The sequence below is a fragment of the Anthonomus grandis genome, chromosome 1, assembly GCF_022605725.1.
Source record: "Anthonomus grandis grandis chromosome 1, icAntGran1.3, whole genome shotgun sequence".
NCBI lineage: Eukaryota > Metazoa > Arthropoda > Insecta > Coleoptera > Curculionidae > Anthonomus > Anthonomus grandis.
The window spans coordinates 43,250,907-43,267,324 of record NC_065546.1 but is presented as its reverse complement, the minus strand read 5'-3'; the positions used below and the strand labels follow the sequence as shown (position 1 = coordinate 43,267,324).

General features: G+C 32.1%; 1 protein-coding gene across 1 annotated transcript; it reads right to left on the bottom strand.

The window, feature by feature from the left end:
• Nucleotides 1-230: 230 nt before the first annotated feature.
• On the bottom strand, nt 231-10,770 carry LOC126737024 (Bardet-Biedl syndrome 4 protein homolog). The gene is made up of 10 exons (XM_050441710.1): nt 10,685-10,770; nt 10,460-10,632; nt 10,184-10,296; nt 10,028-10,122; nt 9,807-9,969; nt 6,411-6,564; nt 925-1,047; nt 701-872; nt 449-645; nt 231-396 (listed from the first exon to the last, which is right to left on the bottom strand). Exons 1-10 carry the CDS (start codon nt 10,725-10,727, stop codon nt 268-270), a joined length of 1,362 nt encoding a protein of 453 aa, XP_050297667.1. The 5' UTR covers nt 10,728-10,770; the 3' UTR covers nt 231-267.
• Between the last annotated feature and the right edge of the window lie 5,648 nt (nt 10,771-16,418).

Below are 16,418 nucleotides of genomic sequence, written 5' to 3'. Positions count from 1 at the left end.
AATCCAGTTAATAATTTCTGGAATTTCAGGAAGTGTTACGCGAATTCGTTGGGAGACAATTGATTGTGAACGTATTATTGCCATTCAAGGAAAAAGGGAGGCTTTTTGTTACCCTCTACTGACCTATTTTTGTATGTATGGGATGTTATTCTATAGTCGGCTTTTATCCTTTATTTTATAAGTTTATGGAATTCTTAATACATTTTTTGATAGGAAAAAATAATAATTGATTTACTCAATATCATATATATTTTAATTAAAAACAAGCTAGACTTCGTCATCATGAGCATATTCTCTTTTGCCTTCACCAGTTTCTGTCTCCTCGGAGTTAGTAGCTTCCACTTGAGCATTTTTGGCCTCTTGAATCTGAATCAGAGCTTCAACAAGCTTTTCAGCCTAAAATATTAACTTTCTGATCACATTATTAACATTTTAAGAAGCAATTTACCTCATCGTCTCTACTACGATTCTCTTCCCTTAACTTCTTAAATTCATCAATAAACTGCTGAGAATCTTGCACTGCTCCGGTCATTTCAGCTAATAAAGCTGCATTAGCCACCACAGTCATATCAGTTGGTGCCAAGCTGTAAGCTTGTCGAAGAGCTTTAAAAGCATTTTCTGTATCTTTCAGTTCATATAAAGTACCTGAAAAATCATGATGAATTGATCAAAAAATCTTTAAATATGGTTGATCACTCACATCCAAGTAATCCAAAACATTCCCCAACATTGGGTCTTAAGTTCACTGCAGCGCAGGCAAAGTTAAACCCAGATGCTGCCTGGTTTGTGGATAAATGCACCAGGGCAAGATTGTAGAGGAGTTTCCAGTTCAATGGTGATATCCATAATCCCCTTTTCAAACAACTGATGGCCTGCAGGAATTTCTGATTAATTAAGGGAAGATGTTTGTCTATTGTGACGTACCGCAATGTATTTCTGTTTAGAATAGAAACATAATCCGATATTGTTCCATAAAGCTACTGATTCCGGCTGGTAAAGGACAGCAATCTTATATTTACTGAGGGCAACATCAAACTCTTCGTGTTTCTGCAAAAAAGAAATTAGGAACTTAAGTGAAAAAGTTATGTAATTAATTAAGCGTGTTGGACTAGGTCCAGGTTGATCAGAGCAGAAACTTTGGACTCTAAAGATCTAGGTTGAGAAGTAAATATAGCAGATGGTGGTTCATTCTTTACAGGCTGATACTACATGATATATGTAGAAAGAAAGAACTAGAGTAAAAGAAAATGATATAAAGAATATTGAATCATTTACTATTACTTATTTTTGTATTTTTAGCTTATTCTTTCCACAGAGTCGCAGCCTGTATGTTACATGTGTTGCTCCAAAGTGTCATTACTTTCTGTTCCTTCAGCTCTTTATTCCTTTATCAGCAGTTGCACTTTATTTAATTGGATATTATAAGCTTATTTATTGTTTTATGGGTTATTGCCATTTTGTTAGAATTAATATGTCAAAAAAGACCAATCACTTATATGTAATTATTGCATATTGATAGGTTATTTTTCACATGGGTTTTTGTAGAAAAAAAGTGGATTTGAGATAAAGATCAGGGTCGAATAGTAATGGGACTTCTTTCATGCGATCTGAAGTATGATCAAGGACGCATATGATGTCAATGTCAAAGACCAAAGGTACAATAACGGTGACTTGGTTTGGCTTTATGACCCTAAGAGACGCAAGGGTCTATCACCGAAACTTCGATTCGTAACATGTTAGAAGTGGTCCGGTCTACAGGCGTGCAAATCTGGTTTAGTGTTATACTCCCTAACGTGGTTCTCTTGAGAAAAATCACTGATTGTTATTTCTACAAAAGGTCCCGTTGCCAGAGGGAAACCTTTGGCCGATATCGATATCGACATTCTTTGGAATCATTTCCGTAATACGAAATGAGTTTAGGGATGGGGCAGTTTAACGATATTTTAACACCGAGAAACCAGCTTATATACGCACACATTCCGGAATGATAGAAGTGTTACACCGCACGAAGTCTCTAAGGTTAGTGGGAATTTTCTGGAACATCGTTCTGCCGAGTATATAAGAAACCGCATCGCCGATAGTTGTCAGTTCAGTGCAGTAAAGTTCGGAATATTGGCGCGAGATTTAAAAAGTTGTAAATAAATGCAGTAAAAATAAATGTCTCTAGTAGTCGTGAGTGTTCGTGTTTTCGTAATGAAGTTTGTAAATAAACTGTTTGACTATTTTTTACAGTTTTAATTCACACTTAACGAACGGAAAATGCTACACTATTTTCTACCATCAATAAACAAAATTAAAAGTTGTCGAATTAGTCACATTTAATTGTTGTTTACCTATCAATACAAACAAAATGATTCATTGGCTTCCAAGGCCACGTAATTAACCGCACCTCGATAGTACGGTAAAGTAAAAAATATAAGTTAAATGATAAAGATAATAAGATTAATAAATGATTTGATATGGATGGCACTTCACACAGAAATCGTATATCATAGGCAAACCTTGGGCTAATATATTGATTTACGCACGTAAGACCTGCGTTGGCCAGACGTGTATAGTTCTCAGGACTCTTGCTATCAAAGGATTTATTCAGCGGTCGGGGTTTTAACTTCATCTATATGTCCAGTCACAATGGCTATCTCTTTACAAGTAGAAATTTTAAAGACAAGTTTTGCATATTCTCTTTTGCAGAACATTTAACGTGCTATATCATACTGATTAATATTAATTATTTTTATTAGACCTTATCTAGATTAATGTTCAGATATTTGTCAAAATTGAAGTCAGCTTTAGTTGTTGTTAGTTATGCCATCAACACAACTAACCGATCAAATATTTCTTGTATACCGGGTGGTGCGTCGCCGAACGGAACATAGGAAAACCCATGTAAATTTTAAGGGGGTCAATTATTGGCTTCCCTGTACATTTTATAGAAAAAATGTAAGATAACTTTTTGAAGAGACCAATCTGGCAAACCCTTGTGCAAAGTTTCAAAAAATTTTAATAAGCGAATCTTGAATTATTCAATTAAATGTAATTGCAAAATTACCAAATTTTCGGTTCAGGTAAAACCAAACGGGCACCAGTAAAATGAATATTGTCACTGACGTGAGGAAAAGTGTCAATAAATCAGTGACATTCAATATTTGAAAACACGTATGAATTATTGAATCGACGAAAAAATAGATATAAATATTTAATATAACTTCATCGTTATATTAAATTATAACTTCATCGTTATATTAAATAAAAGTTTAGATAAAAAAGTATGTTAATTAGTAATGTTAGTAATGTTAACGTGTCTTAATTTGAATGTATGATTGTGAGATTGATAAAACGAAAAAAAACATTTCTTGTATTTGGCTGTACGTCAGATTTGACAAAGCCTTGTTGGTTTTACCTGAACCGAAAATTTGGTAATTTTGCAATTACATTTAATTGAGTAATTCAAGATTCGCTTATTAAAATTTTTTGAAACTTTGCACGAGGGTTTGCCAGATTGGTCTCTTCAAAAGGTTATCTTACATTTTTTCTGTAAAATGTACAGGGAAGCCAATAATTGACCCCCTTAAAATTTACATGGGATTTCCTATGTTCCGCTCGGCGACGCACCACCCGGTATAATATATGTTGATATGTATCTCAATTAAACTCACCACAAGGGAGCAAGAGAAATCTCTTAGGAAGTGCTGTCTTTTTCTTTTATCCGAATACATCATATTTTTCATTCAGTCTTTGACACCCGGAATAACTTATATTTCTTTCAGGAAGTTAAGGTTTATTTTCCAAATTTTTGCAAGTAGATTAAGTAGTTTTTTATGTTTTTTAAGTTCTTGGCATAATTTTTCACTTCTTTCAGGCAGTTTTTCATATTATTCCAGGCAGTTGAAGGTCAATTTCCATTTTTTTCCAGGTTGCCTAGGTACTTTGCCGTAGCTTAATAGCATCTTACTTATCGTAGGTATTGTCTATTTATTTTCAGGGGTTTAATTTTTATTTTTTCTGCTATTAGAGGACATAGTTAAACTATATTTGGACAAAAATGTTGTTCATTTAACCAAATATATTGTTATGTTGATTGTTAATTGTTGAGGGTAAATAAACACTTGAAATCTTCACAGCCTTCAGCAAAGCCTTTGATCAATTGAACTTAAGTATATAGTGAGTACAGAATCTTGACATTACTTTGATGGATTACCTCATAGACACAATTTGAGCCCTGACTAAAATGTATCACAATCATTTTTCTCTCTCTCTTAATAGCACTGATTCGAAAAAGATGAAAGGATTTATGGGAGGAAACTTGAGGGAGACAACCAGGCATATGAAAATCTTATCTATCACTTTACATGTCACAAATAATTTGACGTCTGAGGTGAATTAATTGAATTAAAAATCTTTTTATGATTATTGCAGCTGTCCTAAGATTTTTATTGATCCTGCAGCTAATATGATGCATAGCATTTCATATTAATACCCCTTTATAATTTAGTTTCTTTTACTAATCCTATTTGCAAAAAAAATTAAAATTGTGAAATGTAATGATAATGATTAATTAAAGTGAACACACTAATCGGGACTTACTTCCGACCCACTTAACACTTACTATAATTATTTTTTGGTAATGAATTTAAACTTAATTAAAGCTCAGTGGGTAATTTACGTTCTGTTGAGTATATAAGTTTTCCAAAAAAAAAAAAAAGCCATTTGTGTAATGATGGTCTTCGGTTTTTCTGTATTTTCTTTTCAGTAAAGTCGTCCTTTAACGAGTATATAATTTGTAATTTCGTTCCATTTTGTAATTTTTACATTTGTCGAACCCCGTGTATTGCCGTAAAGATATAATCTGTAATTCTAAAGATTTTAAGCTGTTCACGTCTTTTCTAGGGTCGTAACTTGATGATGGCTTACGGCCGAAAGCGCTCGGCTATATCAACATATTTCTTAATCTAAATACATATTTTTAGTCCATATTCCATGACTTTCATGATATAAGTGAAACCCTTATTTCTTTAAGTGTCCTATCTCCTTTAAACTATAGGATAAATGAGACTGCACCAATCCAATAGTAAACCATTTATAAGTGTTATAATTTAATGTAAACTTTCAAAAACATTTTTCTCGAAAACTGCTAGATCTAGCCAGGTATACAAAGGTGCCGTATTTACTTAAAAAATTGTAGATTTTTTGAAATTACGAAATTTAAAAAAATCTACATTTTTTTAAAATGTAGCTCAAATTACGAAAAATCTACAAACAACGAATTTGGAAAAAACTTTTCCACGCTCCTCCTGTATTACCCATTTCTGAAGAAAATCCAATACTAAATTTTAGTTCGTTAAATAGAGCATATATTCGTTCGTTAGTATTTGAGAGTTCGTTAATTAAGTTTTGAAACTGTACGAAATTATGTTTAAAAATCTTTACGGTTTTCGCAAATATTTTTAAGAAACCGCTTTCATGACCTAAAAAATCACCTATTCATTTTTAATACTCCGTATCTTAAAAACTAAAACGTTTTGAACCCTTTTTTTTATAAAAGTTTAACGTTATTTTTGAGTCATAGTGCTTAAAATAGAGACGTCTAATTTCGAGACACCCTTTATATAATTATTGCATATTGATGAGTTTTGCATCATTTTATAGGAAATCTATCATTATTTATACTGTAACGATAACGGAAACCTCGAGAATATCAGCTGTTTTCCGTCTTTCCGGAATGACAAAAGTTAGACACCACACGACGTCCCTGGAGACGCATGGAAGGTCAGCGAATCTTCCGGAATCATGGTCAGCCGAGTATAGAAGGAGCCGCGTGGCCGTCGGGAGTTACTTAATAGTTCAGTCTAGTGAAGTTCGGAATATTGGCACTGATATTTAAATCGGACATATATTGTAGTAAATAAATTCGGTGAAAATAAGTATTTCTAGTATAAGTGATCGTGTGGTTTCATCCATTGATTGTTTTAATTTATACCTTGACGAACGCTAAACACGCTGTAATACGAAAGTTTCTTTGTGAAAGTTAATTGAAATAACGGGAAGTATATCTAGAAAAATAAATTTTGGTTTTAGTTTTTATATATTGGAAGAAGATCTCTCGAATTTAATAATTCGAAAAACGGAATTTTCTTAAAATGAATAATTTTTCATTTTTTATTAAATAGGTAGTTTTTTACAGGGATAAATCAAAAGTATTTTAATTATTTTCTCAAAATATGAACAAAAAAGTAATTATTGGAATTTTTTGGTTATTGGCTAAACTGTTAATATTCCCATAAGAACCCATGCAATAAAATTTATTTGACATTGAATTTTTCAACTGTATTTTTTTCAAAAACTAAACGACTATCCTAGATATTCATTCAAAAGTAAGAATTCAAGTAACGTATATAAGTTGGTGTTCTTACATGAGTTATACAGCCAATGCCCAACAATGCCTTCCAGGATGTCGGATTCAATGCCAACGCTTGGCTAAACCTTTCAAATGAGTGCTGAGTCTGTCCAGCTTTTAAATATAGAATTCCAGAATCTATTAACAGCTGTGCACTGTCCGGACAGGATCTAAAAATGATATTTTTAATAACTGGGAGGCACTTACAGTTATGGGTTATTCTTAAAAAATGACCGGATAATACTAGTACAATTGAAATTAAATAAATTCGTTTTAAAATGTGATTTTGATGAATAAATCCAATAAAAGTAAATTAGTTTATAGAATGACCATAGTGGTCGAGCTGAATAAAATATATTTTGGTCAAATTTTCAAAAAAATTATTGACCACGGACATGATCTATTTTCTTGCTAGTACAAAAATTTTAGTTTTAAATTATAAAATTAATGCATTTTAATAGATTTAGATAAAAAACATGATTCAAAATGAAACTTTATTCTTTTAGTGATTTTTATAACTGACAGTAAAAAAGTAAGTAATCTCATATAATTTATAAAAATGTTATAAACAACACTTATTAGCTAAAACAAGTTTGGGATGGAACTTAAATTTTTAAAAAGGTATTCGTCTTTCTTCTCAAGATACTCAGGAGGATCTAATACCATTTGAATTTCCTGTTCTTCAATGACAGCTATTTCTGGTACTTCTGGATATTCAAACATTTTAGTTTTTTTGAAAAAATTAACAGTATATTCTTTGTTCGAATCTACGGATAATATACACGCCACATAATGTCGACTCATTTTTTTTCCCAACAATTTCACAACAACAAACATATTTTTTTTAAACTGGTGAATCTGGTCTTTTTGAATTTTTGAAAGTGGTATATCATCACTTGTATCACTGTCAGATCCATAAATGTCATTGTATTGTAGGCGTTCGTGAACTGGTGACCAGAAATTATCGTCGTCACCATCATCCTTTCCATCTTCCAAAATATTATGAGATTTATACACCAATTTGTCCAAGTTGTAGTGACTGCAAGTTGTATGACAATTTTGGCAGCTCAGCCTTCTAACATAGATGGTGTTCGGTTCAGTGCGATGCCATACTAACTGGTGGGCTCGCAATGTTCCTTTAAAACTTGGAATGTCATTTGGAACCAGTTTGTCCATTTCGATAAAGTTTTGGTCATCAATCGGTATAATGTGGATCCCTTTGCAAGCTTGCTTAAGTTCTTGAATCAGTATTTCCAAAGTGGATATATCTTTTCCTCTTCCTACTAAGCTATCTGCAGTGCGCTTCAAGCACCCACCGACACCATCTGGCGCACCTTTTCCATGCCCAGCTTCACTAAAATGCCACACGATATTTTCAACGTTAAGTACTTTTGTTAGATGTGAAGACGCTAGGTTAAACATTGATTTATTGCGATATTGGGTCGACGGCCCATCGCTGCAAAAATGAATGGTTTTTAAATTTGGAACATTTTTTTTACTTCCTGTAATAGCGGGTCTAAATGTGCACAAATCGCAGCAGGGTCATTCATGTCTTAAAGAGTTAGAAAGGGTGCAATAAGACTCAGGTTTCATATCGCCACCATAATAGATAACACAGGTGTGCAAACTAATTTGCTGCTTTGACGCCCCAAAGTGAGAAGCCTGAACTTCAGAAGCATATTTTAGGACATAATTTTCTGAAAAGTCCATGTGGATTAGTACTGTTGTATCTAACAGTGACTTTTTAACTAAATCAATTACAGCGTACTGGTGATTTATGTTACAAATATGTTGCATAAATCCGTTTAACGTGGCTTTAAAAATATTCACTAGTTCTTCTTTGGTGCAAATTTTCGTTAACTTGACGGTCTTCGAATATATTTTTTGCTGACCCTTAATATCAACTTCATGTCTCTGAATAGCCCACGTTTGATAGGATATTTGTTCGTTTTTTTCATAATGATTAAAATTAACGTTTGTATCTTTGCACCGCTCACATGCCCGTTCCAAACATAATTCTTTGGGAAATTGATCACAGCAAATACGTTTTATTACCTCATTCATACTTGATTCGTTAATAATGGAATGTTTCTTAAGACTTTCCAATATAAGGCCCATATTTGCATGCTGTTTGCACAAACACGTCTCTCTATTCTTATAATTGGGAGAGAAAATCCAAAATGGATGAAACTTGCAAAATGCCGAATAACTCAACTTTTTAAAATTAGGGTATAAAGCTGTAAACTTTTTGTGAAGATTCAGAAGCGTATCATTTAACAGCCGCTTCTGTTTCTTAACTTTGTGTTTTGTAATTGTTTCCTTTTTTCCGGCTGTTATTCTGCTATTTTCATCTTTTTCTAAAAAATGTCTGACTTTCATTTTTGTCATTAAGATTCTTGCTTCTATATCTTCCTTGTGTATGTGCTTCTTTCTACCAGCTGATGTGAGCTTCACCAAATGTGTAAGAAATTTGTATTTTTTTACCACTTCACCATTAAGCATCGACAGAAAATAGACCTTATTTTTATTTTTGGCTTCCCGGGAATAGTTTTCTTTTACCTGCTCTTCAATCACTTCAGCAAATAAAAGTTTTTTTTTACAGCTGAGGGTACATATTTTTTTAACAAGTTGCTGACGTTTGATTTAGGACTTTGCATTTTAGAAAGGTGACGATGATTTGCTCTGCTTGCTTGGGTTTTATATTTGGGTTATACAAAACTTCTGTGCAACAATGTTTATTTGTGTTTTTCTTTATGATAATACGTATTTAACATTAATAAGATTATTATCTTTACTTTTTTGGCTGCTCACAGACGTGATCACAGTGCTTGAAACAACAGGTATCACTAAAAAGGGCACTAAATTTGCACAAAACGGTTTCACTTGCGACATCAACAAAACACTGAGGGCAAAGAAGTATAAAATTACTAGAGTGTCAACTGGGAGGCATACTTTTAAAAACATATCGCACGCAGATATTTTGATTTTTTGACTTTGTCCACGGACGTGGCGATTATTTGGTGACAGCAATAAAAAATAGTAACACTCTTAAAAGTTAAAACTAAATTTTTTTGAGTATACTTATACTTATTTTTAACCCAAACGTGGTTTTGAAAATGTACAAAAATTAAGTAAAATTTTTGTTCGTTTAGTTTAATGACACATGAAACTAAAATAAGTTTTTTGGTGACAGTCCACGGACGTGACATATCACGTTCTGTGGTTACAAAAAATAAGGAAATATATATTTTTTATTTTAATTTTGTTTTATAATTCTTTTTATTATAAAGTAATATAAATATTTATTACATAAAAAGAAGAAAATTTTTTTTGTATAAATAGTTTTTCTAAGGTTACGTAATTTCCGGCAGTTTCAGGAGAATGACCCTCTTATCAAAGAGTTGATACTTACTCTACAGCAGCATTGGCAACAGCCATAGCTGACGTAAAATCTCTTTCTGCCATCAGGATTTTCATGAGCAGAGTGTAAGACTCTTCTTGTTTTCCTACCTTGACGCTTTTATGAGCGTATTCTTTGGCTCGCTCCAGGTTGCCCAATTTCAAGTAGGTTTCAGCTTAAAGGACATTTATTGTGTAATTAAAGATACTTAATTAAAATGTATAATTAATTACCGATTAAGTGGCAGAGTTGCCAGTCGACATTTTTGGCTAATTGTTCCGCCTCCAGATATACGTTTAATGCCAGACGATAGCGTTGCATATCATATCTGGAAAAATATGAACAATGTAAAATTATTGTGATAAATTTTTTATCTTGAATTTACTTACAAGCAGCCAGCAATTTCTTTAATAATTGTGGTATTCTTTTCATTTAACTTCAAACATTTTTGGAAGGTTTCCAAAGCTTCTTGTATATTACCTTCTTCTTTTTGTATAATGCCCTAGAAATTATGCTTTTAAGTAATAAAATTTGCATTACGGAAAACACGAGAAACTGTACAAGTGAGACATAAACGAAAAAACGTTCCAGAATTAGTACATTTAGAGGAAGAGATAACGAAAAAGAAATATGTAGGAACTTGAACACATGAAGTAGACACTTACTTTTTTAAACAGTACATACTCATTCTTATCACCACTTCTGTGACTTTCAGCCGCGATAAGGTCCTTACAAAACGTTTTTTGATGACGAGTGTGTTGCAAATGTATGAGCCAATTAAACTTTTCCACTGATTCCGACTCTATAGTATTCGAAGCGTCACTTTGTGGAAGATTTGCTATAAGAACCTTTATTAAGGCCACTTGGAGTCCCATTAAGAATTAACTTACCTGGTTTGTAGTTTGAGTGTATATCTTTGCCATTTGAAAGCATTTTTTTGTATGAGATGATTGTAATATGGTGTATACAGAGTGGGTTACCATGGCATCGCTTTGTGAAATTTAAATCGTGTAGAAAGTATGAAAATCAATGGAGTTTCAGTTGATTTTTTTTATATAGATGGCGCTGCTATGATACTTTTTACAAGATATCTGATTTACTAGATGTGTGATTTTTTCACTAGATATGACATGATACACTTCCAGAATTACTATAGAAATAAAAAAAGTATTATGATTGTTTTTGTATAAAACATTGTATTTTGTAAAACATAGCTCCAAATAAATGTTTATTACTACGGCACTGGAGCGCAAAAAATTGAAATTATAAACGTAATTTGTGCAAGTATTATACATTAATTTTCACTATATAAATTTGTTCTACGTTATACAGGGTTGCTGAAAATTAGTGATTTTACCGCTAGATACAAAAATTGTGATATGTCCATTTTTTTTTAAATGGAACACACTGTATATTATAACATATTCTAAAAGGAAATTAAAATCCTTTTCTAACGAGGTATCATGTTCCTATATCTAAGTAGTTCGGTTTCTGAAATAAAAGCAATTTTCTGTAAAAGTCGAAATATTTTGACATATTATTATTTGCTTTAGGTGGCCATGAAAGATCATCCACATCATTCATATGCTATTGGAGTTTGACAGTTACATTTAGTTCATTAAAAGTAAATACGCTTTTTTAAAATAGTGACCTAAAAATTCATTAAAATGGAAAGAAATTGTTAAAATGAAGTTTTGATGAATCTATTTATTATTCATGGGCAATGTGACTAAATTGTAGCAAGAACATGCAAAAAGTTCAACGAAATGTAGCCCAATTTACAAAAAATGGATAAAAGAAAATTTGCGCGAATACAAAATAACTTTATACAATTTGGTTCACAACATAAAAATGATACAAGTTTACCCAAGCCTGTAACGTCTGATGATAACAACATCGTGAATGTTTTAGCCTACTTTTACGCATATACCAAAGCTTCCATCCGGAGTGCAGCAGATGATTTAGGCCTAACTTATTATTCTGGACGACAATAATATGCATCCCTTTAAATTTTCAAAAGAACATCAGCTGAAACTGGATGATTACCAACGTCGCGTTCGATATTGTGAGACACTTCTGACACACACTCAAGAGGATCCAAACTTTTTATAAAAAATAATACGGATAGATGAAGCAAAGTTTTCTAGAGAAGGTATTTTTAATAAAAGAAATAAAATTTTTGAGGTAATCAGAATCCACATGCGGTTAAGGAAATTGGATTTCAAGAAAAATTTTGTTTTAATGTTTTTTGCTTACTAAAAGACAATCAAATAGCTTTTTTCATTTACGACGGGTCATTAAACTCCCATAAATACCTTCAGATTTTGCGATCAGTAGTAGAAGATTTTCTGGAAAATTTAACGCTTGAAGATTATCGCACTTGCTGGTTCTAATTGGATGGGACACCCGCTCATTGCACTGAAGAGGTGACACGTGAGTTATTTGAGAAATTCGATGATCGCTGGTTTAGGCTTTTGGGACCATGAGATTGGCCTGAGAGATCTTACACCACTTGATTTTTATTTTTGGTGTAATTTGAAGCAAATGCTATACAATACACTGGTAAACAGTAAACAGAAACTACGTCAATGACTTATTAATTGCATTGGTCAACAAGATCCTTCTGAAATACAAGCAGCGATAACACATGCTGTACAACGCAGGATTTGGAAGTGCTTAGAAGTCAATGGCAATCATTTTGAAAATTTATTGTAAATTACTTATAATCTTAGGATAACTAATTAAATCATTCTTAAGTTATGAAAAGAATTGTATAAAGTTATTTTGTATTCGCACAAGTTTTCTTTTATCCATTTTTTTAAATTAAGATTTATTTCGTTGAACTTTCGGCATGATCTTGCTACAATTTTGTCACATTGTCCATGAATAATAAATAGATTCATCAAAACTTCAAATCTTTCAATTAATTTTAAGGTAACTATTTTAAAGAAACACCCACGTGCATTACTATTATTGATCAACTAAATGGAACTGTCAAACGTCAATAGTATAACATTGTTTGGTGATGACCTTTCATAGCCGCGTAAGGCAAATATGTCAAAATATTCCGATTTTTACAGAAACATGCTCTTACTTCAGGAACCGAACTACTTAGATATAGGAACATGATACCTCGTTAGAAAAGGATTTTTAGAATGTTTGGAGTGAGGTGTTCCTTCTTAAAAATGCATTTTTCACAATTTCTGTATTTAGCGGTAAAATCACCAATTTTGACCAACCCTGTATAATGTAGAACAAACTTTTATATGTAAAATACTTCCGTAAATTACGCTTATAATTTCAATTTTCTGTGCGTTTCAGTCCAGTAGTAATAAAAATTTATTTGGAGCAATGTTTTGATATAAAAATAACGAAACTAATTAATTTCTCGCAAACCACTAAAAATAGATATAGAAACACCTTATACAAAAACAATCATAAAGCGATGTCGGACCAGAAAAGAAAATAATATACAGGGTATTTCATTAAAAATAACAAAGTTGCTACTACTTTTTGGTACAAGCGGCAACGCTGCATCGCAAAAAATATTTTTAAAGCCGGGTTGATACGATCCAAGTATACTTGATATTATACAGTCTACTTGGATTGTCCGCGAGCAGCACTTGGACGTTACTTTAATCGTGTCACCAGTTCATCCAAGTGCGCTTGGATAAGTAGGTTACATCCAAGTTGAGTAGGACAGTACCCAACTTACTTGGATCCAAGTGGTATTTGTTTGTGAAAAAAAAAACTGGAAATAAGCAAAAGAAGAAAATGGTCCGAAAGGGAGAATATTAGATTCATGAAGTTATACGAAGCTGAGGAAAGTTTATGGAATGTGCGTTTAGCGGAATATAAAAACAAAGATGCTAGGAATTCGGCTCTTAAACGAATAAGAATAAATATGAATATTCCTGGTCTTAGTGAAAACATGGTATTGAAAAAAATCAATGCCATGCGGACCACCTATAAACAGGAAACAGGAAAAATTAAACCATCAAGTACAACAGGCGCGTCAACTGAAGACATTCATGCACCTAGTATTGCATGGTTTGAAATCGCAGATAGATTTCTACGTGATGTAATGAAGATCAGAAATAAATACACTAATCTGGTAAGTTGTTTTAATAATAATTGTTTATGCTGTATAATTGTTTATACTGTAACTAATTGCACAGCTTCCAATAAATACAGTTCCGCCATCTTTGTATGTTTAATTTGACATCCAAGTCATTTTGTCGTGGAAACCAACTTGGTCCAAGTCTACGTGTCCAAGCACACTTGGTACAAATTGGTATCCAAGTGTACTTAGATCGTGTCAACCCGGCTTAATCGTCATTTCTATAAATCACTGTTATGCGATAAATCTTTTTTTTATTTCGATCAATGTCATCTATTAATATAATAAATATCTGATTTTAGATCGAGTTTCTAGTCAATATGTACTTTTAAAATCAGTTTAGGTAATTGGCTTAAATTTCTATTAGTTCAATCTGTTATGAAGAGAGAGAAAATACGTCCAGTCTTGAATATCTAAAATTCCTGCAAATTGACGAGGCTTTGAGTAACCATTGATTTGATTGTAAGTTTGAAGCGAACAAAACAATTTAATGTACCCTTAAATTAATGTAAAAGTAAACGAGTCTTTAAAATTACTGCTGAGATATACGGTATACTTCTGAGGAATCCTATGATTACTATGAACACTGATGTGGCTTAAAATTCGGTGTTAAAATATTTAAATCATAAAAATCACTGCCGAGATAAATTAAGGAATCCCTAAATATTCATTGATGTGACTGTCACTTCTCATGATGGCTGAATAATTACTGTAAGCATCTACAATGTAGATTGTCCATTAAAATTTTATATTCAGTATTATGACTTTAGGAATGCCAACTATTTAGTCTTAAATGACTTTTTTGAATCTTATTATTGGAATGAACTTCTTGATGTACATAACGTAGATATATCTATATACAATTTATCATTTAGTTTATGCCATAATTTGGTTTTATAATTTAGTTTATGCTGGGCTTGGTACTTTCGTTCCAATTAAGTTATGTAAACATAACAACTTTTCTATCTAGTATAATTATGAACTTGTAGTCGACAAAAAAATTGTACATAAAAGGTTTAAGGAAACTGGGGGTTGTTTGAACTATATTACTTTTTCGGATCTCCGAGTTAGGTGTAAGGAACTTTACATAAAATTTACTTTATTAAAACTATGTTGCAAGAGTGGAGATTGATCTTCTAGCTTAGTAATGACCGTAATATCCTCAAAAAAATTACTCACCCATGGTAATGAACTATAGGAAAAACATGACCTCCAATACTTAAGAAACTGCTAATCTGTTCTTTCTTTAAAGCGATGAATATTGATAATGATTTATCAATATTCCACTCCAGAAATTTTCTATATGAACGCCACCTCGCTAACCTTAGGAGATATATTTACAGAGTTGACTCACTTAAACTACTCAATGTCCTCTGGACTAGTATTTAAACTTCTCTTCTTAAAGGACATTTTTCAGATTTTTGTAAACGAAGGTACATTCAACGAATTTCTAAGTCTGGAGCAAAGAAAAATATCGAGCGTTACAGGAGCGTAAGTATTCAATCCATTATGGCTAAGGTTTTTGATAAGCCTGTCACTGCACAGTTAGCCTTAAATCTCTTAGTGAAAATCAACATGGTTTTTATGTAAGTAAATCTGTCACAAATCTCACAGATTACATACAGGCGTAATCACTTGAATGGAAAATAATGAGCAGATGGACAGTTTATATACTTATTACAGTAAGGCCTTTGGCCAGGTCAACCACAAACTTTTAATTGCTAAATTGGAGTTGATGAGTATTAAAGAGTCTTTTCTTGCATAGACAACTTTTTGTCTCGGAAGTTGCAACGTGTGATAGTCGGTAGATCTTTATCGTCTAAGATAGTGGTCAATTCTGGAGTACCGCAAGGCTTCCACAGCGGCCTCTTGTTGTTTTTCATCTTTACTAATCAGCTATTTAAGGCATCAGCTATTTAATTCATTCTAATCATCTTTTATTTGCAGATGACATTAAACTTTTTAAACAATTTTATTTAAGCAAGACTCTCTTGCCCTTCAGTTAGGCTTGGACCATTTGTCTAAGCGGTTTTCAGATAATGGTCTGCATTTGCATAAAATAAATATTTCTAGCAGTCGTAAGTAATCGTGTTTAGATCGGGTTTAGTGTAAGAGTGTAAATAAATTAGTTGACTATTTTCTGTTGTTTTAATTTTCACTTAAAGAATTAACACAAAATTTAAAAAAATATTATGTTACTAAAAATCATTGCATAGATAAAAATATTAAATTACTTATCTGTTAAATAGAAGAAAATCCAAATTTAAAATCTTAAATATGTAAAATCACTGCTAAGATGAAATATGAAATTATTATTTTTTATATAATCACTGTTTAGTTATGCACTATAAAATAAAAAAAATTCTATGTGGCTTAAAAATACCTGAATTTCAAAAACCACGACTGAGATAAACATCTTAATAATATTTTGAAATTAAAAGTCAAGGAATCTTTTAATAACCACTGATGTGATAGTTCTTTCTAAGCGAATAAAACAATTTGAT

Coding starts and splice junctions, on each gene's coding strand:
- LOC126737024 (XM_050441710.1), bottom strand. CDS start 10,727: ATGCTTTCAAATGGCAAAGATATACACTCAAACTACAAACCAG. Junction 10,297..10,459: donor AGTATGTACTGTTTAAAAAA/GTAAGTGTCTAC, acceptor CATAATTTCTAG/GGCATTATACAAAAAGAAGA. Junction 397..448: donor ATCGTAGTAGAGACGATGAG/GTAAATTGCTTC, acceptor TTAATATTTTAG/GCTGAAAAGCTTGTTGAAGC.